At 44.3% G+C, this 27,283-nt stretch overlaps 1 protein-coding gene across 6 annotated transcripts in view; it reads left to right on the top strand.

Annotated features, from left to right (window-relative positions):
- The window catches only part of egflam (EGF-like, fibronectin type III and laminin G domains), a 113,662-nt gene that overhangs the window by 26,695 nt on the left and 59,684 nt on the right, over positions 1 to 27,283 (top strand). For 4 of the 6 annotated variants that reach the window (XM_072593333.1, XM_072593313.1, XM_072593322.1 and 1 more), the window contains 3 exons: positions 4,571 to 4,737; positions 6,196 to 6,261; positions 22,072 to 22,181. In XM_072593333.1, coding sequence (XP_072449434.1) covers positions 4,571 to 4,737; positions 6,196 to 6,261; positions 22,072 to 22,181 — 343 coding nt within the window. The remainder of the gene's footprint in view (positions 1 to 4,570; positions 4,738 to 6,195; positions 6,262 to 22,071; positions 22,182 to 27,283) is intronic. The other 2 variants (XM_072593353.1, XM_072593343.1) reach the window with 1 other exon arrangement.

Below are 27,283 nucleotides of genomic sequence, written 5' to 3'. Positions count from 1 at the left end.
TATAATAAGGTGACCAGAACTGGACACAATATTCCAAGTGTGGTCTTACCAGAGACTTGTAGAGCTGTAGCAAAACTTCATGGCTCTTAAACTCGATCCCCCTGGTAATGAAAGCCAAAACACCATATGCTTTCTTGACAACCCTAAACACATGGGTGGTAACTTTGAGGGATCTATGCACTACTAACACCAAGATCCCGTTGTTCCTCCACACTGCCAAGAATCCTGTCTTTAATCCTTTATTCAGCATTCAAATTTGACCTTACAAAATGCATCACTTCACATTTATCCAGTTTGAACTCCATCTGCCATTTCTCAGCCCAGCTCTGCATCCTGTCTATGTCACGCTGCAGCCTGTGATAGCACTTGATACTATCGACGACACCTCCAACCTTTGTGCCATCGGCAAATTTACTAACCCACCCCTCAACCTCCTTATCCAACTCATTTATAAAAACTACAAAGAACAGAGGCCCAAGAACAGAGCCCTGTGGGACCCCACTCAACACTGACCTCTAGGCAGAATACTTTCCATCTGCAACCACTCTCTGTCTTCTGTCAGCTAACCAATTCTGAATTCAGACAGCTAAATCTCCTGTATCCCATACCCCCTGACTTTATGAATGAGCTACCATGGCAAACCGTATCAAATGCCTTGCTGAAGTCCATGTACACCATATCCACTGCTCGACCTTCATCAACATGTCTCGTCACATTCTCAAAGAACTCAATAAGATTTGTGAGGCATGACCTTCCCCTCACAAAGCCATACTGATTGCTTTTAATCACGCTGTGCTTTTCCAAATAGTCATAAATCCTATCCCTCGGAATTCTTTCCAAAACCTTGCTGACCACAGACGTATGACTGACTGGTCTGTAATTGCCAGGGATTTCCCTATTCCCCTTCTTGAAAAGAGGAACAACATCCGCTTCCTTCTGATCATCCAGTCCAACTCCCGTGGAGAGTGAGGAAGCAAAAAGTTCATATGTTTCCCTGCCCCCTCGTTCGAAGGAAGCTAGCCCCCTCTCATTCATTTTATCCAAGGGCCTCACAAGTTTGCATTCCTCAATCCAATCTCCCCTCAGTCTCCTCTGTTCCAAGTGGAACAAGCCCAGCCCACCCCGTCTTTCACATATTTGCAATTTTCCAGCCCTGGCAACATCCTTGTAAAAGTTATATTTTAGATTTTATTATCCTAAAAGCTACTCCTTTCGGAGATTAGCAATCTGAAATTTTAGAGCATTTAATTTGAAAATAAATGAATCGGGTACAATTGCTTTCTTTCTGCAATGGCCAGAACTACAGGCACGTGTGTCTCCACATGAGTGCTGTTTACCCTTCTAGCTCTTTTAATCAATACCTCGGCTCATTTTCACTGCCCCCGAATCAGAGAAACAAGTCATGGGCAGTGAATGCCGGGGTGGACTGTGCCACCTCACGTCAAGAATTCTATTTTAAAGATGGTCCCCCTCAAAACCGTCACTCTCGGCCAGTCACACCACCTCTTAGCCTGGCCAGCTCGATCCCTCCTGTTTCTTGGACTTTTCCCCAGAAACACAGAATAAATCTGATCCACTCTTTCAATCTTTTAATCCCCAGGTTTTTTTTTGGCGGTAATTTTTTTGTTTGTTCTTGGTCCATAATTTACCCTTTAGCTAGTGATTGAGGTTAATGCCCATCCACACAATCTGTGTGCAAGTTGGAAAGTACCACTAGGCAGGGGCAGATAAGAGATAGAATAGGGAAATAACAAGTTACACACACAGTGTTACTGTCTCACTGTCTGCCTCACCAGTGAAGCATATGAGACAGACACAGAAGCTGCAGTGATTGTCTGTAGGTGCAAACAAAAGCTGTCACAGCAAGTTAACATTTGGCATGACGCAATGAGCCTATTTTGGAGCATTTAAGGTCCTTGCATATTTATTTAATCCTGGATTAGCTGTCAGAGACTCACTTAATTATCTGATAACCATAAATTACAACAAGCATTCTAACACTGAACAGGAATATATAGAAATGTGGAGTATCCATCTTTCATTTTTAATTGTTGGAGATTTATTTTTAAAACATGTGAAATTACATTCTTGTAAAATCCTTCTCTGTCTCTTTTATTCTATCCTTCTCTTCATCCAATGTTCCCGACTTGCTGAGTTTCTCCAGAAATTCCTGTTTTTGTATCAGATTTTCAGCATCCATAGTTCTTTGTCATATTCATTTTGTTATGTTTATTTCTCTTTTTTTGCTGCTGATGCGGGGTTAGCTCAGGTGGCTGCATGGCCGGTTTGCAGGGTTCAATTAAGTTACTGTAAAGATCCCACCTTCTCAATCTCTCCCCTCACCTGAGGTGTGGTCACACTCAAGTTTTTTTAATTGCAAAAATATACTCTGTTAATAAGGAACTTGTTTGTACGTGCACAGGTGCTAGAGCAGTTCTGCAGAGCTTTTTTTCATTTCAAGAAAAAAACAAACCTTAGATGTGACATTCCCTGCAGTTATAAAAGCCAAAGTCATATGTTACTTCACTATTAACTCTTAACATTAGCCAAGGAGAGGGTCTGACAACTGAATGGAAACTCATTGTACTTTGGCAGAAAGACCTGAGAAGATGGTTTTTCCCCACTGCAGTTGCCTTCTTTCCCCTCTGTGTTATCCTCAAGTTAAACTACCACCAGTTGCCTCTATCTCTAATGAGAGAGTGGGACTGTGACCATTTCGCCTTTATCTGATTTGGCACTCAATTCATCTATTCTAAGTCACATTGTGAGCCAGCCTGTGAATTTGTTTCCTCACACTGTGTTGGAACAGGGATTTTTCCAAGTTGAAGCAGGTAGGGCGTATGCTTTTCTGTCTGACTGTACCCCCGCTAGAACAGCATCCCCACCCTGACCCTTAACCAATGTGATTTATTCCTGTCTGGACATCAAAGACATCCTCAGTCTAATTTTGAATGTTGTATTATGTTCTTCATGACAAATTACAGCTTTACATGGATGTTGCTGGGGTTGGAAGTTTTGAGCTAAAGAAAGAGGCTAAATAGGCTGGGGCTTCTTTCCCTGGAGAGTTGGAGGCTGAGGGGTGACCTTACAGAGGTTTATAAATTCATGAGGGTCATAGATAAGATGAACAACCAAGGTCTTTTCCCCTGGGTAGAGGAGTCCAAAACTGGAGGATATTGATTTAAGATGAGAGTGGAGAAATTTAAAAGGGACTTAAGCGGCAACAGTATCACATATGTGCAGGTATAGGATGATGCATGTATAGGATGAGCTGCCAGAGGAAGTGGTGGAGACTGATACAATTACAACATTTAAAAGGCATCTGGATGGGTATATGAATAAGAGCGATATGAGCCAAATGCTGACAAATGGAACTAGATTAATTTAGGATGGCTGGTCAACATGAATGAATTGGACTGAAGGGACTGTTTTCATGCTGTACAACTCTATGACTCTATGACTAATTGTTCTGGGAAAGTGCAGCCAGAAAGCCACACCTTCCTGCAGTTAGGGGCTGAGCAGCAATCTCCAATTTCCACATGGAAAGCAATAATAAATACACTGAAATACACTGAGGAAATTCACACTGAAATGGCATGGCAAAGCATCTAGTTAAACCAAACCACAACTCAAAACAATAATCAGAATAAACTGGAAAATGTCAATGATATCACTATATGTCTGGAGTCACATATAAGCCTGGGCCGGATAAGGATGGCAGATTTTCTTCTGTGAAAATCCAGTTGAATTTTTACATGCTTTTTGCATTATTATTGATACTGGCTTTTTATCACAGATTTATTTAATCCATCGACTGGGAATCCACAGGAGGAGGCCACTCAACCCACCACTGAGTTCAAATTTGTCCTTTCTTTTATTCACTTGTGGGATGTGGCCTCATTTACTGCCCATTCCCTTGAGAAGGTGCTGGTGAGCTGCCTTCTTGAACCACTGTAGGTCAACCCACAATGCCATTAGGGGCAGCACAGTGGCTCAGTCGTTAGCCCTGGTGCCTCACAGTACCAGGGACTTTGGGTTCAATTCCACCCTGTCTGTGTGGAGTTTGCACATTCTCCGTGTCTGAGTGAGTTTCTCCCAGGTACTGTGGTTTCCGCTCACAGTACAGAGATGTGCGGGATAGGTGCATTGGCCATGCTGAATTCTCCATTGTGTCCAGGAATATGTAGGCTATGTGGATTAGGTATGGGAAATGTGGGATTACAGGAATAGGGTAGGAGGCCAGGTCTGAGTGGGATGCTCTTCAAGGGTCAGTGCAGTCCTGATGGGCCAAATAACCCCTTTTTACATTGTAAGGATTCTATAATTAGGGAGGGAGTTCTGTGAATTGCCCCAGCAACAGTGAAGCGGGTCATTTGATGGAGTTACTTCTTACAGAATTTTGATCATTCTCTGGGCATCTGCTTGTCCATAAACTGCTCCCAGTGGGATTTTGTAACGTTTAATTGTTAACTCATTCTCAGCCTTGGTGCTCATCTTCCTCACCATGTGAGGTACAATGACTTGTGTTGTCCCTGCCAAGATTTATTGATTGACTTGACTTTCTCCCTAGGTCTGAACTTAATGACACCTGGACACTGATAGGCGAAAAGATCCAATCGGAATCCACACTGATCAAGGGACTGGAAGCAAATGTGAAATACCAGTTTGCAGTCCGGGCAGTCAATGCTCATGGCGCAAGTTTACGCAGTGAGCCCAGCAATGCTGTCAAGACCCTCGGTTAGTTCAAATACTGCTGTGTTTATTTAAGGGGTAGAACAGATTCTGGATGCACAACCTGTTGGTGGAAAAAGGGGAAAGATGGATTTCCATCCTGTATGCACAGGATGAGTATTTCAGTACAGACCTAAAAACCTCCGCAGCTTCCAGTTACACGAGGCAACTGCAGAGCAGACAGCATCGTGACTTTTAGCTGCAAGTCTGCAAATTGGCAATCCTGGCCACAGCAAGGATTTGGAAAAAAAAACACACACACACTTAACATTGCCAGCAATGAGCAAATAAACTAAGAATTAGGAATCATGTTGAAGATAGTTATACCACAATTGTGAACAATGATATACAGTGTTCTCAACTTTACCAGTAGGAACATAGAGTACAAGAGCAAGGAGATGATGTTGAATTTATACTAAATAATTGTTCAATCTCAGCTGGAGTATCATGTTCAGCTGTGGCTGAAACATTAACAGAAATGGATTGGAGAGTGCACAAAAGTGATTTACAAGAATAGTTCCAAGGACTAGAAACTTCAGTGATAAGGATAGATTGAAGAAGGAGGGACAGTTCTCCCTGAAGAGAAAAAGGCTGAGTGGGGATCTGACAGAGATTTTCAAAATCCTGAGTGGGTTGGATTAACTAGAAACGGAGAAACTGTTCTTTTGTATAAAAGGAACATAGGGAGGCGATGGGCGATGACCAAGTAGTATTATCGATGGGCTGTTAACCCAGAGATCCAGGTAATACTCTGGGGGCCCGCGTTCAAATCCTGCCAGGTTATATGGTGAAATTTGAATTCAATAAATATCTGGAATTATGAATCTAATGGTGACCATGGATCAATTGTTGGAAAAACCTATCTGATGTCCTTTAGGGAAGGAAACTGCCATGCTTACCTGATCTGGCCTACATGTAAAACCAGAGCTGAAAATGTGTTGCTGGAAAAGCGCAGCAGGTCAGGCAGCATCTAAGGCGCAGGAGAATCGACGTTTCGGGCATGAGCCCTTCTTCAGGAATGAGGAGAGTGTGCCAAGCAGGCGAAGATAAAAGGCAGGGAGGAGGAACTTGGGGGAGGGGCGTTGGAAATGCGATAGGTGGAAGGAGGTTAAGGTGAGGGTGATAGGCCGGAGTGGTTGGGGGCGGAGAGGTCAGGAAGGAGATTGCAGGTTAGGAAGGTTTTGAGTTGAGGAGCAGGTTTGACAGGTTAAGTGGTTCAGTCCTGTTCCTATGGTTCTGTGGGTGTAACAGTATCAGTACACTCTTTTGTATAATTTTGTCTGCTCCTTATGCAGATGGGATTCATTGTCTATCACAACACAGACACTCCCTCACCATTGTGACACCCACGACCCATGGATGATTAAAAAGTCTCAGGATGAGGGAGGGGTGGAGTGCACTGGTGATTGTGGAAAGCGGGATATGTTTGTGCTAATGAATGCTTTCTTTCCTGTCGACGACAAGCCGATTGGATGGTTTCTACAGAGCGGGTGTTCCGTTACGAAGTGGACTCTGGGTACAGGTTCACAGGTATAGGCTGCATCCCAGATCATCAGTGCACCATCATTCCAGCTCACTAACCCAGCATCATACACAGACACACACACTCTCTCTCTTTCTCTCTATCTCACACACACTCTTTGTCACTCTGACATACACACTCTTTCTCTTGCTCTCACACACACATGCACAAATATATTGTCTCACAGACACACACACTCACACAGATTCACATATCGACTGACACACTCTGTCAGAGACACAGAGAAAATTACACCCAATCTTTCACACACACTCACTCTCACATACCCAAGTAAACTGTTTCACAAATATCTACTCTCACGCAAAGATGGATTAGCATGCAATCTCTCTCACTCGCAGTCTCACACATACAAACAGAAACATTTTGTGTGTGTGTCTCTCTCTTTCTTTCACACACACACATACACATGCACGCGCACGCATACACATGCTCACAGAGGCACAAATGCTCACCTTCAAAAACACGTGCACACACGCAGAGCATCTCTTGCCCTCACACATATACATATACTTACACCCACAGACACTCTCACAACCAGACACACAACCATGTTCTTAAACACACACATTCTCATAGCAAACACCCTCATCCAGCATTGGCCACTAACCCTCATCTTCTCGCTCGTCATCAGCTTGGGAGGGGATGGACTCAATCAAATTCACATTGTACTGCATGGCACATGGAATTGCTAGGATGTGGATATACATTTGGAGGCAATTAGACGCACACATGCCATATGCTTATTAAAAACAAGAAAATGGATGCAAGGTTTGGCCGTCGGAAGCCACAGATAATGGAGGGAAGGAAAACTAAAGGGTTTTGAACAGCTTTGTCATCTGTGAAACAGTCATTCCAATTTCAGACTCTGCCAGATGAGCTGGTTTAAAGCAGAGATTGGCTGTGGTTCAGAGACTACCATATTGACTATTTGATCCCTGGTCTGTAGCTCAGTAAGTAACACTTCTACAGCCAGAAAATCACAGGTTCAAGTCCCATTCCAGGCATGTGAGCATATAATCCAGGCTGACATTTCACTACAGTACTGAGGGAGTGCTGCATTGTCAGAAATGTTGTCTTTTTAGATCACACATTAAACTGAGTCCCAGACTGCCCTTTCAGGTGGATGTAAAATGTCATGACACTGTATCGAAGCAGAGCGGGGGATTCTCCCTGGTATCGTGGCTGAGTTTTTAATCTCTCAAGCAACATCATTAGGCAGAGCATCTGGTCATTGTTGCATTGCTGTTTATGTAAGTCTGCTGTGTAGAAATTGTCAGCCACATTTTCTGCATTACACCAATGAGTTTGAGCAATTTTCTTCCTGTGGGCTCAGGAAAACCAGACCTGTTGCACTTTTTTAACCTGCCAAAATGTACACCTGACTCCTGTGTGAGTTTGCCCAGGAGTTTTGATTTTTGTGCGTGTTGTAAGCTGTGAAGGAGTGAGTAAACACAGTATGGGGTTGAGCCTTGTTCTCCATTGCATCAACCCAGTTCTTAACTTCCTTTCCAGGCCCTAAAACCTTATTATTCACTCGCACCCATGTCCCCTCAGATCACCCTACTATAAACAATTAACCAACCAAAAGTACCATTTGAACCTCTTAAAAGTCTGTATCATTCCTGGAAACGTCCCTGCCAAGTGATCTATAAGCAATTGAAACTCAGTCAAACACTCAGAATGGCTACAACTGTCATAATAATAGCTTCCAGCTACATTGTCTGAAACTGACGCAACTGACACTACGATAATTCCATTTATTTTCAGAGCACAATGTCTATGAGTCACTGGAGGCAGGAAGCCCAGTGGTGTCTTACTTTCAATTTTAAGGGCTGGCATGGTGGCTCAGTGGTTAGCACTGCTGCCTCACAGTGCCAGGGACCTGGGCTCAATTCCCACCTTGGGTGACTGTCTGTGTGGAGTTTGCACATTTTACCCGTGTCTGTGTGGGTTTCCTCCCCCAATCCTAAGATGTGCAGGTCAGGTGAATTGGCCATGCTAAATTGCCCATAGTGTTTGGTACATTGATCAGAGGTAATATGCGGAATGGGTCTGGGCGGGTTACTCTTTGGAGGGTCGGTGTGGACTTGTTGGGCCAAAGGGCCTGTTTCTTCACTGTAGGGAAGTTAATCTTTGTCAGTTGATTTAAATCATAGTACTGACTATGACAGCAGAGGCTAAGAGGATATTTTATTTTAGTTCATTCACGTATATTATAGCACTTCTGACAACTAGAAAAGTACACGAAGCATGAGAGTATTAGATAATGTTCATCAATATAGGGGTCAAATTACAGTTATAGGCTCTTTGATGTCTACAGCACAGAAAAGGCCCTTCAGCCCATCGAGTCTGTGCGGATCGTAAATAACCACTCCCCTCTTCTAATTCCATTGTCCAGCACTTTGCCCATATCCTCGTGTGCCCATAACCTTTTAGATGTTATGAGGGTTTCTGCCTCTCTAAGAGGCAGTCAGTCCCAGATTCTCACCACCCTCTGGGAGAAAATAATTTTCCTCATACCACCTCAAAGCTGCCTGACCCTTAACTTAATTCTATGCTCCCTGGTCATCAATCCCTCCACCAAGGGGAAATGTTCTCCTCTGGCTAAGTACCCAATAATTTTACACATCTCAATCATGTACTCCCTCAATCACCTCTGCTCCAAAGAAAACGACTCCAATCTATCCAATCTCTTTTCATAACTAAAACTCTCCAGCCCAGGCAACATCCTGGTAAATCTGCTCTGAATCCTCACCACTGAAATCACATTCCACCTATCGATGTAAATTTCAGTTCAGCACACAATACTTTATCCAATATTTTACACAGTCACAGCATCACCACCCTGCTCTTAAAATCTATGCCTCAGCAAATAAAGGCAAGTATACCACATGTCTTTTTAACCACTTTATCCACCTGTCTTGATTTCCTAAGGATTCTGGATTAGTGGTGCTGGTAGAGCACAGCAGTTCAGGCAGCATCCAAGTAGCTTCGAAATCGACATTTCGGGCAAAAGCCCTTCATCAGGAATAAAGGCAGTGAGCCTGAAGCATGGAGAGATAAGCTAGAGGAGGGTGGGGGTGGGGAGAAAGTAGCATAGAGTACAATGGGTGAGTAGGGGAGGGGATGAAGGTGATAGGTCAAGGAGGAGAGGGTGGAGTGGATAGGTGGAAAAGAAGATAGGCAGGTAGGACAAGTCCGGACAAGTAATGGGGACAGTTACTGAGCTGGAAGTTTAGAACGAGGGTGAGGTGGGGGAAGGAGAAATGAGGAAACTGTTGAAGTCCACATTGATGTGGCCCATACATGTGCCCATGGTTACCCCCACAGCTTCCAACCTCATAGTCCGGGAACCCCGCACTGCCTGGTTCTACCTCCTTCCCAAGATCCACAAGCCTGACCACCCTGGCCGACCCATTGTCTCAGCATGCTCCTGCCCCACTGAACTCATCTCTACCTACCTCGACACTGTCCTATCCCCCCTAGTCCAGGAACTCCCCACATACGTTTGAGACACCACCCACGCCCTCCACCTCCTCCAAGACTTCCGTTTCCCTGGCCCCCAACATCTCATCTTCACCATGGATATCCAATCCCTCTACACCTCCATTCGCCATGACCAGAGCCTCCAAGCCCTCCATTTTTTCCTCTCCAGGCGTCCCCAACAGTACCCTTCCACCGACACTCTCATTCGTTTGGCCAAACTGGTCCTCACCCTTAACAATTTCTCCTTTGAATCCTCCCACTTCTTCCAGACCAAAGGGGTAGCCATGGGCACACGTATGGGCCCCAGCTATGCCTGTCTCTTTGTTGGCTAAGTAGAGCAGTTGATCTTCCGTAATTACACCGGCACCACTCCCCACCTCTTCCTCTACTACATTGATGACTGCATTGGCGCCACCTCGTGCTCCCGTGAGGAGGTTGAGCAATTCATCAACTTCACCAACACATTCCCCCCGACCTTAAATTTACCTGGACCATCTCTGACACCTCCCTCCCCTTCCTGGACCTCTCCATCTCCATTAATGACGACCGACTTGACACTGACATTTTTTTACAAACCCACCAACTCCCACAGCTACCTGGATTACACCTCTTCCCACCCTACCTCTTGCAAAAATGCCATCCCGTATTCCCAATTCCTCTGCCTCCGCCGGATCTGCTCCCAGGAGGACCAGTTCCACCACAGAACACACCAGATGGCCTCCTTCTTTAGAGACCGCAATTTCCCTTCCCACGTGGTTAAAGATGCCCTCCAACGCATCTCATCTACATCCCGCACCTACACCCTCAGACCCCACCCCTCCAACCGTAACAAGGACAGAACGCCGCTGGTGCTCACCTTCCACCCTACCAACCTTCGCATAAACCAAATCATCTGCTGACATTTCCGCTACCTCCAAACAGACCCCACTACCAGGGATATATTTCCCTCCCCACCCCTTTCCGCCTTCCGCAAAGACCGTTCCCTCCGTGACTACCTGGTCAGGTCCACGCCCCCAAACAACCCACCCTCCAATCCTGGCACTTTCCCCTGCCACCGCAGGAACTGTAAAACCTGTGCCCACACCTGCTCCCTCACCTCTATCCAAGGCCCTACAGGAGCCTTCCACATCCATCAAAGTTTTACTTGCACATCCATTAATATCATTTATTGTATCCGTTGCTCCCGATGTGGTCTCCTCTACATTGGGGAGACTGGGCGCCTCCTAGCAGAGCGCTTTAGGAAACATCTCCGGGACACCCGCACCAATCAACCACACCGTCCCGTGGCCCAACATTTCAACTCCCCCTCCCACTCTGCCGAGGACATGGAGGTCCTGGGCCTCCTTCACCGCCGGTCCCTCACCACCAGATGCCTGGAGGAAGAACGCCTCATCTTCCGCCTCGGAACACTTCAACCCCAGGGCATCAATGTGGACTTCAACAGTTTCCTCATTTCCCCTTCCCCCACCTCACCCTAGTTCTAAACTTCCAGCTCAGTAACTGTCCCCATAACTTGTCCGGACTTGTCCTACCTGCGTATCTTCTTTTCCACCTATCCACTCCACCCTCTCCTCCCTGACCTATCATCTTCATCCCCTCCCCCACTCACCCATTGTACTCTATGCTACTTTCTCCCCACCCCCACCCTCCTCTAGCTTATCTCTCCATGCTTCAGGCTCACTGCCTTTATTCCTGATGAAGGGCTTTTGCCCGAAACGTCGATTTCGCTGCTCGTTGGATGCTGCCTGAACTGCTGTGCTCTTCCAGCACCACTAATCCAGAATCTGGTTTCCAGCATCTGCAGTAATTGTTTTTACCTCGTTGATTTCCTAAGGGACCAGTGAACGTGCGCACTAAGATCCATCTGATCCTTGGTGCTTCCCATGGTCCTACTGTTCAACTTGTACTGTACTGCCTTGCCTTGTTTGTCCTGCCCATATTTCACCTCACATTGAATTCTACTTGCCACTGCTCAGCCCATCTGACCAGTCTATCCATATCCTCCTGTAATCTAAAGTTCGCCTCATCAATATTTACAGACTGGCTGTCTATAGTAAATCACATCTACATAACAATCAACCCTCTCATAGGGACAGTTGAAGATCTCAAAAGCATTTTAAGTTCACTTTTCAGAATGTTCCCAACTTCTCAATAAGGTTTTCCCAATCACAAACTTTCCACGGTGGAGTATGTGTTATTACATTTTTCAAAACCCATACCAGTACACAGCCACGAACATGCTGCAGGAAACGCAGATTTCCTGTGGTGTTCACAATAAGGAATGTGGAACCCTGAGAGAGTGTGTGCTGTGTACTCAGGGTCTCCCTGACCTGCCAGAAACCGCATTAGAATCTTTCGGGTCCAGGAAAGCAGAGGACAATTCTTTCTCCAGCAAAAGCAGTGTTTCCTGACTCAATCAGGATCCCTAATGCCTATTGAAAATCTGACTCTATAACGTCAGAGGTTAGCTGAAAAGTGATTTTAGAATATCCTGAGGTTGTTAAAGACTATAAGACATATGAGCAGATGCTGGACAGTCAGAGTCAAAACGTGTGGTGGTGGAAAAGCACAGCAGGTCAGGCAGTATCCGAGTAGATTAGATTACTTACAGTGTGGAAACAGGCCCTCCGGCCCAACAAATCCACACCAACCCGCCGAAGTGCAACCCACCCAGATCCATTCATCCCTTCACCTAACACTACGGGCAATTTAGCATGGCCAATTCACCTAACCTGCACATTTTTGGACTGTGGGAGGAAACCCACGCAAATACGGGGAGAATGTGCAAACTCCACAGTCAGTCGCCTGAGGTGGGAATTGAACCCAAGTATCTGGCGCTGTGAGGCAGCAGTGCTAACCACTGTGCCACCGTTCCACCCACAAATGGAGATGGAGCAAAGGGTGGAGCAGATAGGTGGGAAGGAAGATGAACAGGTAGGATAATTCAAGAGGGCAGTGCCGAGTTGGAGGATTGAATCTGAGATATGGTGGGGGGGAGGGGAGATGAGGAAACTGCTGAAATCTCCGAATTTGGGGTTGGTGGGACCTCTACAAGTAGGACGGTCTTCATCTGAATCAGAGGGGTACCAATATCCTGGGGGGGAAATTCGCTAAGGCTATTGGGGTGGGTTTAAACTAATCCAGCAGGTGGATAGGAACCAAAATTGTATTCGAGTATAGAAAAGGTTGAGAATAGGGAGGTCCAAAATCAAGTTTCCGGGACGCAAAATGGCACCGGCAAGCAAGAAGTTGGTTTGAAGTGTGTCTACTTCAACGCCAGGAGCATCTGGAATAAGGTGGGTGAACTTGCAGCATGGGTTGGTACCTGGGACTTCGATGTTGTGACCATTTCAGAGACATGGATAGAGCAGGGACAGGAATGGTTGTTGCAGGTTCCAGGATTTAGATGTTTCAGTAAGAACAGAGAAGATGGTAAAAGAGGGGGAGGTGTGGCATTGTTGGTCAAGGACAATATCACAGTTGTAGAAAGGATGTTTGGGGACTCATCAACTGAGGTAGTATGGGCTGAGGTTAGAAACAGGAAAGGAGAGGTGACCCTGTCGGGAGTTTTCTAAAGGCCTCTGAATAGCTCCAGAGATGTTGAGGGAAGGATGGCAAAGATGATTCTCGATAGGAGTGAGAGAGACAGGGTAGTTGTCATGGGGGACTTCAACTTTCCAAATATTGACTGGGAACACTATAGTATGAATACTATAGATGGGTCAGTTTTTGTCCAGCGTGTGCAGGAGGGTTTCCTGACACAGTATGTAGACAGGCCAACAAGGGGCGAAGCCACATTTGATTTGGTACTGGGTAATGAGCCCGGCCAGGTGTTAGATTTGGAAGTAGGTGAGCACTTTGGTGATAGCGATCACAATTCTGTTATGTTTACTTTAGTGATAGAAAGGGATAGGTGTATACCACTGGGCAAGAGTTACAGCTGGGGGAAAGGCAATTACGATGCGATTAGGCAAGATTTAGGAAGCGTAGGATGGGGAAGGAAACTGCAGGGAATGGGTACATTAGAAATGTGGAGCTTATTCAAGAAAAAGCTCCTGTGTGTCCTAGATAAGTATGTACCTGTCAGGCAGGGAAGAAGCTGTAGAGCGTGGGAGTCGTGGTTTATGAAGGAAGTAGAATCTCTGGTCAAGAGGAGGAAGAAGGCTTATGTTAGGATGAGATGTGAAGGCTCAGTTAGGGCACTTGAGGATTACAAGGTAGCCAGGAAAGACCTAAAGAGAGAGCTCAGAAGAGCTAGGAGGAGACATGAGAAGTTGTTGGCAGATAGGACCCAGGTAGACCCTAAGACTTTCTGTAGGTATTTAAGGAAGAAAAGAATGACAAGAGTAATATTAGGGCCAATCAAGGATAGTAGTGGGAAGTTGTGAGGGGAATCAGAGGAGATAGGGGAAGCACTAAATGAATATTTTTCAACAGTACTCACTCTAGAAAATGACAATGTTGTCGAGAAGAATACTGAGATACTAAAATACTGGAGGCTACTAGACTAGGTGTGACTGAGGTTCACAAGGAAGAGGTATTAGAAATCCTGCAGAGTGTGAAAATAGATAAGTCCCCTGAGCCAGATGGGATTTATCCTGGGATCCTCTGGGAAGCCAAGGAGGAGATTGCCAAGCCTTTGGCATTGATCTTTAAATCGTCATTGTCTACAGGAATAGTGCCAGAAGACTGGAGGATAGACTGGTGGTTCCCCTGTTCAAGAAGGGGAGTAGTGACAACCCTGGTAATTATACACCAGTGAGCCTTACTTCAGTTGTTGGTAAAGTGTTGGAAAAGGTTATAAGAGATAGGATTTATAATCATCTAGAAAATAATAATTTGATTAGGGATAGTCAGCACCATTTTGTGAAGGGTAGGTCATGCCTCACAAACCTCATTGAGTTCTTTGAGAAGATGACCAAATAGGTAGCTGAGAGTAAACCGGTTGATGTGGTGTATATCGAACGCAAGGCGTTTGATAAAGTGTCCCACACTAGGCTATTGTACAAAATGCGGAGGAATGGGATTGTGGGAGATATCGCAGGTTGGATCAGTAATTGGCTTGCTGAAAGAAACAAAGGATGGTGGTTGATGGGAAATGTTCATCCTGGAGTCCAGTTACTAGTGGTGTACTGTAAGGGTTGGTGTTGGGTCCACTGTTGTTCATCAATTTTATAAACAACCTGGATGAGGGCATAGAAGAGTGGGTTAGTTAATGTGCAAACGACACTAAGGTCTATGGAATTGTGGATAGTGACGAAGGATGTTATAGGTTACAGAGAAACATAGAAAAGCTGCAGAGCTGGGCTGAGAGGTGGCAAATGGAGTTTAACACGGACAAGTGTGAGGTGATTCACTTTGGTCGGAGTAACCGGAATGTAAAGTATTGGGCTAATGGTAAGATTATTTGTAGTGTAGATGAGCAGAGAGATCTCGGTGACCATGTGCACAGATCCTTGAAAGTTGCCACCCAGGTTGACAGGGTTGTTAAGAATGTATACGGTGCTTTAGCTTTTATTAATAGAGGGATTGAGTTCCGGAACCCTTGAGGTTATGCTGCAGCTGTACAAAACTCTGGTGTGGCCGCACTTGGAGTATTGTGTACAGTTCTGGTCACTGCATTATGAGAAGGATGTGGAAGCTTTGGAAAAGGTGTAGAGGAGATTTATTAGGATGTTGCCTGGTATGGAGGGAAGGTCTTACGAGGAAAGGCTGAGGGCCTTGAGGCTGTTTTCATTAGAGAGAAGAAGGTTTAGAGGGAACTTAATAGAGACATATAAGATAATCAGAGGGTTAGATAGGGTGGACAGGAAGAGCCGTTTTCCAAGTGTGGTGATGGTGAGCACAAGGGGGCATAGCTTTAAATTAAGGGGTGATAGATATAGGACAGATGTCAGAGGTAGTTTCTTTACTCAGAGAATAGTAAGGGTATGAAATGCTTTGCCTGCAATGGTAGTAGATTCGTCAACTTTAAGTGCATTTAAGTCATCATTGGACAAACATATGGACGTACATGGAATAGTGTAGGTTAGGATGGCTTCAGATTGGTATGACAGGTCAGCAAAACATTGAAGGCCGAAGGGCCTGGACTGCGCTGTATTCTTCTCTGTTTGATGATGTGTGGTTGCACGGTCCCAAGGCAGAAGATGCAGCATTCTTCCTCCAGGCGTCGGGTGGCGTGGATTTGGCAGTGGAGGAGACCGAGGGCTTGCTTGACCTTGGAGGAGTGGAACGGGGAGATGAAATGATCGGCCACAGGGTGGTGGTTGTTTAGTGCATGTGTCCCAGAGTAGGACATTCAGCCATTAAATCTGCTCCACCATATGAATTCTCTTTTTACACAGAGCAAAAGTGGGTCTTTGCCCAAAATGTTGACTTTCCTGCAGCTTGGATGCTGTCTGGCCTGTTGTGCTTTTCCAGCAATACACTCTTTGACTCTGACTCACCAGCATCTGCAAACTTCGCTTTCTCTTCCTTTCTCCTAAATGGTCTCAGCATGGGGAGGCAGCGAAGGTTGGGTTTACAATTCAGGTAAGCTGTATACTTGGCCTCGGAATCATTTTGTCCAGGGTAAGTGAAATCAGCCCAATTCCTAATTAAATAGATGGTTCTAAACAGTGTGAGTAAAATACATGCACTGAGCACATTACCAAATGCAGCCACCAAGTCATCCACCAGTTTAACTTTTCGTGATCAAGTTAACACCATTGACCTTAATCATCCTTTTTGTCTGTTTCTTGTCATCTAAAGACAGTTCATTCTTTCTAATCCAATTATCATCCAATTTACTACAACCCTCACAACAACATTTTGTACAGTCACACAACTCCTTTGATTTAGACCTTCTCACGAGAATGTGCATTTATAGCGTACTTTTATAGAATCATGGGATAGTTACAGAAGAGCAGGAGACCATTCAGTCAATCCTGTCCATGCTAGAGCTCTGGCCAAAAGCAACTCTCTGTAAGTCCCATTGTCCCACAGTTCTTTTCCTCTGGCCCCTGTAAATGTTATTTTTCATCTTTGGCATAATCATTGTGGAAAAGATGCTGTGTCCCAGATGGATGCAGTTGGAAGGCATAGTTAAAAAGGAACTCTTTAATGGAAGGAGCAGAAAGTGGTAGAGGGACAGAGAGGTTTAGAGAGAGATTTCCTGAGCAGAGTTTGCCTTCTGATAGTCAAAGTGATCAGGCCCAACCTGTCTCTCCATACACTTACTGGCTTGGATTTGTAATCGCTGTTCAATTTTTCCCTCTATTTATCCATCAACAAACATCAAAGGCAAACAAGCTCCTAGCTCCCTCAATCTGGTTTCTGACAGTCAAAGACTCTGGTACAACACCAGTGTTTCTTTAATTCTCTGGGACTGCTCCCGGTATTCAATATAAATCTAAGCAGCTTCCCCCTTCACTGATCGTGGTTTATGGTTTGGTTCCACTTTGAGCATTCTTCATGATCGACATCATTAGCTCATTACAGTAACCAGTTATCAATGACTTCACTTGAGAAACTTAGAGGAGGTGACATTTGTCTGGACACGATCAGAATCAATCTTTTTGCTCGTGTGTCAGACTTTCTCCTTTGTTGACTTTGGAGGAAAGGCATTTGATTAATTGCTACCAGGGATCAATTTCACCTCCTTCTCACAATAACTGCAAACATTGTTCCTGCCCATGTGAGGTTATATATGAGACTGTTTCCACTGGCAACAGTAACCGGAGGACATTTAAGTGAACTGGCAAAACAACTAGCAAAGGGAAGTCTAATATGGGCACAGTGGGCTGAATGGCCTCATCTGTGGTCAACATTGTACATGACTCTTGTGGAAGGACATAAGCAAGTCAAGATTGGGTGATATATTCTGAGGAAGCGTTTATCCAGTCATAAATCTCAGGTTGCATTCGTTAGGTGAGGGACAACAACAGAAGGAAGTGTTCCCGGCTGTAGGTTTTATTAATTGAGCAGCAGTCCAGATGTGGAGAAGGTTAACAGTGAATGACATGGAAGTGATTCTGGTCAATGAGGGTCAAGAGATCATTCAATTTGTTCTTGTGGAAATCAAGGGAATGAGGGGTGTTGGTGAGAAGTTGACTTGGGAGGGATATGGAAATGAGATAGGACTGTGGAAATGAATAAGGTGAGTCAGTAATGTTGAGAGTTATGTTGAGTACCCAGATCATTTGGCGTTGTGATTCCAAACCAAAGATTTGCGAAATTGCTGATTAGATTAGATTTCCTACAGTGTGGAAACAGGCCCTTCAGCCCATCAAGTCCACACCGACCCTCCGAAGAGTAACCCACCCAGATCCATTTCCCTCTGACTAATGCACCTAACACAATGGGCAATTTAGCACGGCCAATTCACCTGACCTACACATCTTTGGACTGTGGGAGGAAACCCACGCAGACACAGGGAGAATGTGCAAACTCCACACAGACAGTCGCCCGAGGCTGGAATCGAAGCTGGGACTCTGGTGCTGTGAGACAGCAGTGCTAACCACTGAGCCACCATGCTGCCTGATTCTTTGTTTTGAAATTCCCACATTAACTCCCTTCACCATGAATGGCCAGGCCTTCAGCTGTCTGAGTCCTAAGCTCTGGTATTCGCTCTAACCCCCTCCATTTCTCTATTCATGTTTATGTCTTTTCTTAAAACCTAACCACTTTGGCCGAATCTTTGTCACCCTCTCCTGAAATCTCCTTTGATGCATGTCTCCCTGTTTTAATGAGAACTCTGTGAGATGCCTTGGGTCATGTTGCTATTTCGGAAACATATTGTTGATGTTTGTTTCGTCTCAATTGGAACACAATGCAGGGGGTTGTTTAAAACTTCGCTAAATATGCTTTCATGTAGATTCCAGCCTGTGAAATCAACTGGGTTGGGTCCCATTTATTCCAGTTGCTTTGAGAATAATCAATGTCTTCTTTCTCTTCTATCTATTTCTTATTTTGACTGGGGATTACCACACCCCCCCACAAGCAAGGTTATCACCCTTCTCTATCTCCTCCTGTCAGTCACCCATTTCTCGTTCAATCCCACTGCAGTTTAGTATTCTCCATATCTTTCCATCTGGTCTTTGGCTGTCCTGTTCATCTTCTTCTGCTTCTTCCAAGTTCTCCCATCCTCATCTCTCTCCTTGCCATATTTCCCCACCTCTCTCCCCAGCAGGGGGCTGTGTAATATTTAAGAATCTTCTCTGCTACTTTCTTCGGTGTTCCCACAATCTTTCCTGACCCCCCGATGTGCTAGTTCTTGATCTGGTCATTCCTTCATTACTCCCACATGTCCATCCTCGAATCTGCATCTCGTTGAGTGAGACAGCACAGAAGAGTCCCTTCAGGCCATCGAGTCTGCGCTGACCTATTTGCAGTCATCCCATTTGCCACAATTTGGCCTTGAATGTTATGACATTTTAAGTGCTCATCCAAGTTTTATTTTAAAGGTTGTGAGGTTTTCCACCTCAACTACCCACTGAGGCAATGAATTCCAGATGCCATCACCCTCTGGGTGAAAGAAAATGAAATTCAAACCCCTCTTACCCTCCTGCCTTTCACTTTAAGCCCACTTATTATTGACCCTTTAACTGAAAGGAATAGATAGTTTATACCCACATTGTCATGTCCCTCTTATACACCTCTATCAGGTCCCCCCCCTCTACCTTTTCTGCCCCAAATAAAACAACCCAACCTTACTCAGCCTCTCTCATTCGTATCCAGTCATTGTTCCTTAGCTCGTGGTGCTCGAGATTTTTGTCACTATATAAAACCTTACCTACTTATCTTCTTTCTTCACTGATCCCTGTTGTGCTTGTGAGATCTATCTTCTGGTTTCTGGTTATCAACAGGGAGCACCAGTGTTTCCGAAAGAGACAGGATGTCAATGATTAGACTCAATGGAATGACAGCAGTGTTTAATTATGGCTCAATTATGAGGACACATTGTGTAGACTAGACGAGCTTCCTCTTGAGTTTGGGAGATCACAAGGAGATCTAACTGAGGCGTTTAGAATAATTTATAAAATTCAAAATGTTTTGGGGGATTTGAGGGACAATCTAGAATGGCAGGACAGAGCCATAAAATTAAAACAACATCAACTTGTTTCATGTAACAAAATCAATATGGACCAAAGTGATTTACTGGAGTGGTTATCAGACAAAATTTGGTACTGAGCCCAGTCTGGATATTTTAGTATTGGTGTCCAAAAGCCTTATTAAAGAGATAGAGTTTACAAATTAGCTGCAGATGAAAGCAAGATAGAGTTTTAGAATCATGCACCATAGAATAAAGGGAAGCAGGGAATTTCAGAGTTTAGAGATAAGGCATGATGGTCAATCATTTAACGCTGAGGAATGTGCTACAAAGTGTGGAATGAGAGGAGAACAGAGGGCTCAGAGGAGGTGACTGAGATAGGGATGGGAAGGGACATGGGGGTATTTAAATATAAAAGTTAACATTTTAAAACTTGGTTGGCCATGAGCCAGTGTAGGAGAAAGTGAAGACTGCAGATGCTGGAGATCAGATTGGAGAGTGTGGTGCTGGAAATGTACAGCAGGTCAGGCAGCGTCCGAGGAGAGGGAGAATTGACTTTTCAGGCATAAGCCCTTCATCAGAAATGCTTATGTCTGAAACGTCGATTCTCCTGCTCCTCGGATGCTGCCTGACCTGCTGTGCTTTTCAAATGCCACACTTTTCAACCATAAGCCACTATAGATCAGATTCAGTAAGCACAGGAGACATGTAAATGGGTGTGAATTAGGATACAGAATTTTAGATGATTTCAAGTTTATGGTGATGTGGAAGATGGAGGCTGACTAAGTGAAGTGCAATACTCTGGAGTAAATGTCAGTAAGACTTGTATCTACATAACACTCCTTACAACCATCACACATTGTAAAGTGTCTTGCAGCCAGCCATAGAATCCCTACAGTGTGGAAACGGGCCATTTGGCCCAACAAGTCCATACCAACCCTCCAAAGAGTATCCCACCCAGATCCAGTCCCCTAACCTATTACTCTGACTAATTCACCTGAGCTGCACATTTTTGGACTGTGGGAGGAAACCCAAGCAGACACAGGGAGAACGTGCAAACTCCACACAGACAGCCACCCGAGGCTGGAATCGAACCCAGGTCCCTGGTGCTGTGAGGTAGCAGAGCTAACCACAGAGCCACCGTGCCACCCAATGAAGTGCTTTTGAAGACTATAGTCACCAGTTATAATGTAAGAAAAGTGACAGCCAATTTGCACATAGAAGCTCCCGTAAACAGCAAAGCATGAATCTGTTTTTTTTTAATGTTGATTCAGAGATAAATATCAGCCAGGACACTGCCTGACTATCCAAACTCTGAGACAAGATTGTGACAACTGAGCCATAGCAGGCAAGAGAAATCCCAGGAAACAATCTCTCAGTGGGAATCTGAAATTTACTCCCACTGAACAGCTTTGGATGCTAAGACATTAATTTTAAATTCAAAAACTGAGATTTTCATTGGGTCAGGGTATGAATGGATACAGGACAAAGGTAGAAAATAGTCTCAGACCAGAGGGCACAATCTCAGCATGAACACATTTAAGACAGACATGAGGAAGAATTTTTTTCTCTTGGGGTCGTACATTTGTGAAACTTTTTATCCCTGAGGGCTGTCGAGGCTGGGTTATGAAGAATATTCATGACTGAAATGGATTTTTCATCAGTAAGAGAATCAAAGGTGCTGGGGATAAGGCAAGAAAGTGGAGTTGAGAATAATCATATCAGACATGATTTCAACGGATGTTGGTGCAGACTTGATGGGCTAAATGGCTTACTTCCTCTCCCACTTCTTGTGATCTACGTGGAATTGAGTTCTCGATCAATCATGACTCAACTTAATGGCAGCACACAGTCAGGGGATCAAATGGCCTCTTCCTGTTCCCATTTAAATTCTGCATTGCAAACCAGCCATCCAGCCAACTGAGCTCACCACCCTCCCAGTCAGCACAACAACACTGAGAGAATGTTCAGACTGAATTAGTCACTCTCATGGGTTTCTTGCAACCTGGCATTTCTGTTTACACAGCTTCTGAGATGATTGTATTCATCCGGGGACAATGAACAGGATTGACTGCTTCCGCTCATTTTATTCTCCTCGCTCAATAGCTGGGCTGTGTTAACATCTGGGCAGATGTTGCATGGCTTGACAATCTGGCCTGCTGGTGGTGAAGGTGGAAAGTGTTTCCCTCCTTGGGACTGGATGAGGGTGGGAGCTGTGTAGGGTAGGGTTGTAGTAGTTTGAGTTGTGATATCTGATGCATTCCTGTTTTACACGATGTAGGTGCAGAGGAGCTGGGCAGTGGCCATTCTGGGCAACGTTATACCATGGACACTGATGATATTGTTGGATTCACTGTCGATGATTCAGACTTTGACATTTACATCGAGGAGGTAAGAAAGCATGTGGAGATGGTTTGTGCGTGCTTATGTATACATACATGTATGTGTCATAACGTGTGGCACTGGAAAAGCACAGCAGATCAGGCAGCATCCGAACAGCAGGAGAATTGACATTTCAGGCAGAAGCCCGAATATGAATTTCGGATGAAGGACATATGCCTGAAATGCCGACTCTCCTGTTCCTCGGATGCTGCCTGACCTGCTGTGCTTTTTCAGCGCCACACTTTTCAACTCTGATCTCCAGCATCTGCAGTCCTCACTTTCCCATATATGGTTGTGTGTGTGTTTCTGCTCCATCCATGACTTACAAGATACTGAAACTACAAGGGAACACAATCAGCTACAGGTTCCCCTCCTAACTTGGAAACTGATTGCTATTCCTTCACTGTCACAAAGTCAAAATCCTGTAACTTCCTCCCTAAGTTGTGCGTCTACCTACAGCACAGCAGTGGTTCAAACAGGCAGCTCACCACGTTCTCAAGAGCAACTAGGAATGAGCAATATATGCTGGTCCAGCCAGTAACTCCCACATCCCATAAGTGAATAAGACAAAAGCAAGAGTTGCAGTCCAGCCTTTACTCCAGCCCTTCTTGCTCATGCTCAGGCAAGGATCCACAATTCTGTGCATGATAAACACAGAAAGCAGCAGATCATTGACAGAACTAACCAATTCTACAACCACGGGATAAGATCAAAGCTCTGCAAACCTGCCACATTCGTCACTGAATAATGGGCAATTAAACAATGAGTGGAAGGAGATTCAATAAACACCTCTATCCTCAATGATGGGGAAGGCCAACTTATCAATGCCAAAGATTCCTAATAATCTTCAGGCAGAAGTGCCGAGTGGATGATCTATCTCGGCCTCCTCCAGATACTCCCAACATCACAGATGCCAGTTTGCAACCAATTTGTTTTATTCTACATGATACCAAACAAGATGGGAGCAGGAGTAGGCCATTCAGCCCCTCAAGCCTGCTCTGCTATTCAATACAATCAAGGCCAATCTATGGCCAAACTCCTTCTTCCTGCTTTGGGCTTATATACTTTGATACCCTTGCTTAATAAAGGTTTGTCTATCTCAGGTTAACATTTAACAAATGAATCACCATCAACCACCGTTTGAGAAAGAGAGTTCCAAACCTGCATTGTATTTTGCATAAAGAAATACTTTCTAACATCTCTCATGAATGGCCTGGCCCTAATTCTTTAGACTATGCTCTTAGTTCTAGAATCTTCAACCACTGGTAATAGTTGATCTTTGTCGACCCTGTGTTAATATTCCTGAAGATCTCAATTAAATCACCCATTCATCTTCTAAATTCTTAAGAATAAAGGCCTAATTTGGCCTAAATAATTTCTCCTCACAACATAATTTCCGAAGTCCATGTGTCATCCTTGTTAACCTGCATTGAACTTATTTCCCCTCTCCCTAGCTTATCCCAGTTCCAATCTTCAAACTCAGCATTGCCCTCATGACCTTTCCTACCTGTCCATCGTCCTTTCCACCTATCTGCTCCACCCTCCTTTCCGACCTATCACCAATACTCCCACCTCCATCGACCTATCATACTCTCAGCTACCTTCCCCCCAGCCCCACCCACTTCCCATTTATCTCTCCACCCCCTCGACTCATAAGCCTCATTATTGATGAAGAGTTCTTGCTCGAAATGTCAATTCTCCTGCTCCTCGGATGCTGCCTGACCTGCTGTGCTTTTCCAGCACCACACTGACAGCTCTGATTTCCAGTATCTGCAGTCCTCACTTGCTCCTGCATTGAACCCTGGGCCAAAACATCCTTCCCAATATTCTTACAGAGCTTTCTGCATAACTGCAGCATAATGTCTGCATCATATACTCCAGCTGTTTGGATGTGAAAGCCAGCATTCCATTAGACTATTTTCTGCATCTGTTCATGGGATTTTAAAGAGTTTTGCACCTGAACCTCCAAATCTCATTGGACATCCATTGTATTTAACTTTGTGCTTTCTGGAAAATACCCTGATCAATCCTATACCGGTCAGAAATGTATAACTCGCTTGCTTACTTAAATGAAAATCCATCTGTCACAGCTTTACCCATTCACCTAATTTATCAATATCCTGTTGTAATTTCATGCTGTTGTCAACACTATCTATACTGCTGCCTAATTATGTTGTCAGAAAATTTAAATGTTTGAATTTTTATGCCATTATCCAAGCCGTTAATGGATATTGTGAATAATTGAGGCCCCAACAGAGATCCCTGAGGAACACACTCGTCAAGTCTTGCCAATTTGAGTGCTCACACATTATCCCTGCCACTCACCCAATTTCCTTGCCATGGCAGTAATTTGCCCTCAGTTCCACGGGCTTCCACCTTAACTGACAGTCTCTTGTCTGGGACTTCATCAAATGCTTTCTGGAAGTGCATATAAACAACATCCATCAACTTATGTCTGTCCATCATCTTTGTCACATGTTCAAAAAAACTTGATGGGGTTTGCCAGACATAGCCTACCCTTCATGAATCCATGCTGATCTTCTCTTATCAGTTGAAATCTTTTGAAGTGATTAGATGCCCTATCCTTGATTCTCGACTCCAACAATTTTCCCACCATGGACATGAAGCTAACTGGTCTGTAACTCCCTGGAATCCCCCTGTCACCCTTCTTAAAGATGGAGCAACATGAACAAATTTCCAATCCAGGGGTACAGATCCTGAAGACAGGGAACTCTGACAGATTATGGTTAGCACATTGGCTTTATGCTCTCCTACTTCTTTTAAAACCCAAGGGTGGAAACCATCAGATCCTGGGGATTTGTTACTCTTCCAGTTCCATTAATTTCCTCATTATTAATGATTTACTTCAACTACTTTTATTTTGATTCTATTCCTGATCCTCTCTTCATTTCCTTGGGACTTCCGCCAAGCTCTCCTCCTTTTCTGCTGTGACCACTGAAGCAAAATAATCATTCATTATGTCTGCCATTTCCTCATGGTCATTGGCAATATCCAGATTCTCAGCCTTCAGTGGGCCTATAGTCCTCTTAACCAGCTGCTTTCCCCTTATAGATTATAAATCTCTTATTGGCTTTTATGTCCCTGACAAGTTTCCTTTCATAATCTTTTCTTAGTTGCTCTTATAAACCATTTTGTGGCCCTTTGTTGGGCTTTCTATTTGTCCCATTCTGTGGGATTTCTATTATCTTTTGTGTTTTTACAAGCTCTTTCTTTTAATGTTATGCTGTCCTGTATCTCCCTACATTCTGTGGCTTTTTTTGTATGTGTGAGGTGGAGCTTTTTCTTCTCATTGGTACAAACTGCTTCTGAATTGCATTAAATGTTTTTTTGAACACACTCTGCTGTTCCTTGGTTGTTTTACTTATTAGCAGAACTTCCCAGTTAACCATGAATAGTCCCAGCCTCATCCCATTAAAGTCTGCTTAAAGTCCAAAATACTAGTATCCCATCTTTGCTTACCTCTTACAAAGCTGCATAAAATTTAATCATATTATGATCACTAGAGTCATAGAGTCATAGAGATGTATAGCATGGAAACAGACCCTTTGGTCCAACTTGTCCATACCGACCAGCTATCCCAACCTAATATTGTCCCACCTGCCAGCACCTGGCCCACATCCCTCCAATCCTTCCTATTCATATACTCATCCAGATGCCTTTAAAATGTTGCAATTGTACTAGCCTCCACCACTTCCTCTGGCAGCTCATTCCATACACGTAACACCCTCTGCACGAAAATGTTGCCCCTTAGGTCTCTTTTATATCTTTCCCCTCTCAAAGATTCGCTGCTCGTTGGATGCTGCCTGAACTGCTGTGTTCTTCCAGCACCACTTATCCAGAATCTGGTTTCCAGCATCTGCAGTTATTGTTTTTACCTCTAAACCTATGCCCTCTAGTTCTGGACTCCCCCACCTCAGGGGAAAAGACTTTGTCTATTTATCCTATCCATGCCCCTCATGATTTTATAAACCTCTATAAGATCAGCCCTCAGCCTTCGATGCTCCAGGGAAAACAACTCCAGCCTATTCAGTGGCTCCCGATAGCTCAAATCCTCTAAACCTGGCAACATCCTTGTAAATCTTTTCTGAACCTTTCAAGTTTCACAACATCTTTCTGATAGGAAGGAGACCAGAATTGCACGCAATTTTCCAACAGTGGCCTAACCAATGTCCTGTACAGCTGCAACATGACCTCCCAACTCCTGTACTCAGTACTCTGACCAATAAAGGAAAGCATACCAAACGTCTTCTTCACTATCCTATCTATCTGCGACTCCACGTTCAAGGAGCTATGAATTATTTGACAAATGAACAACTAGGTAATGAATCAACTAAGGGTCATTGCTCATTACTACATTACTACATCCAGTATTCCTTGTCCCCTTGTCACATCAGGATATATCATCATCAGAAACTATTCCAGATACAGTCTCAAAATTCACAACCTATCTGGCAGGTGTTTGGCTCTCTCTCCCGATCTATGTTAAGATCAAAATCCCCCATTAATACTACTATGCCTTTGCCATATACTTACCCAATTTCAATATTCATACAGTCTAGCATTTTTGAGACCTGGACACCAGCTTATGATTTTAGTTCATCAGTTCCACCCAGAAAGTTTCCATTGGTGCTTTCCCCTCATTGCATCCTCCCTCATCATAGATTGTGTTTCTAATCAGTCATGCTACTCCAGCCCTCTGCCATTTCTCTACCGCTCTTGTTATCCCTCTGGTATGCTTAGTTCTCAGTCTTGACCATACTGTTGCCATGTCTCCATAATGTTTACTATATCATAGTTTTAAATTTGAATCTGTGCCTGCAGTTCATTTAATTTACTCCTTACACTCCATGCATTTATATAAAGAACTCTAATTTTAGCTGCACACTCTATCATTCCTTCACCATCTTTTAATTACTTCTCCCTCCTTTCTTAATATATTTTTCTTTATCCTGCCTTGTTCATTTAACTGGCCCAACTTGTTCATCCTATTCATCGTGACCTTGTCCTCACATGATGAGCTTCTGCCACACTAGTTTATACCCTCCCATTGATTACTACAAAGTCTATGGGCCTTGACAAAATTCCAGCAA

Source organism: Chiloscyllium punctatum, chromosome 2 (assembly GCF_047496795.1).
Source record: "Chiloscyllium punctatum isolate Juve2018m chromosome 2, sChiPun1.3, whole genome shotgun sequence".
Lineage (NCBI taxonomy): Eukaryota > Metazoa > Chordata > Chondrichthyes > Orectolobiformes > Hemiscylliidae > Chiloscyllium > Chiloscyllium punctatum.
Note: the sequence above shows the minus strand (reverse complement) of the source record. Positions and strands in the feature narration are given on the sequence as shown.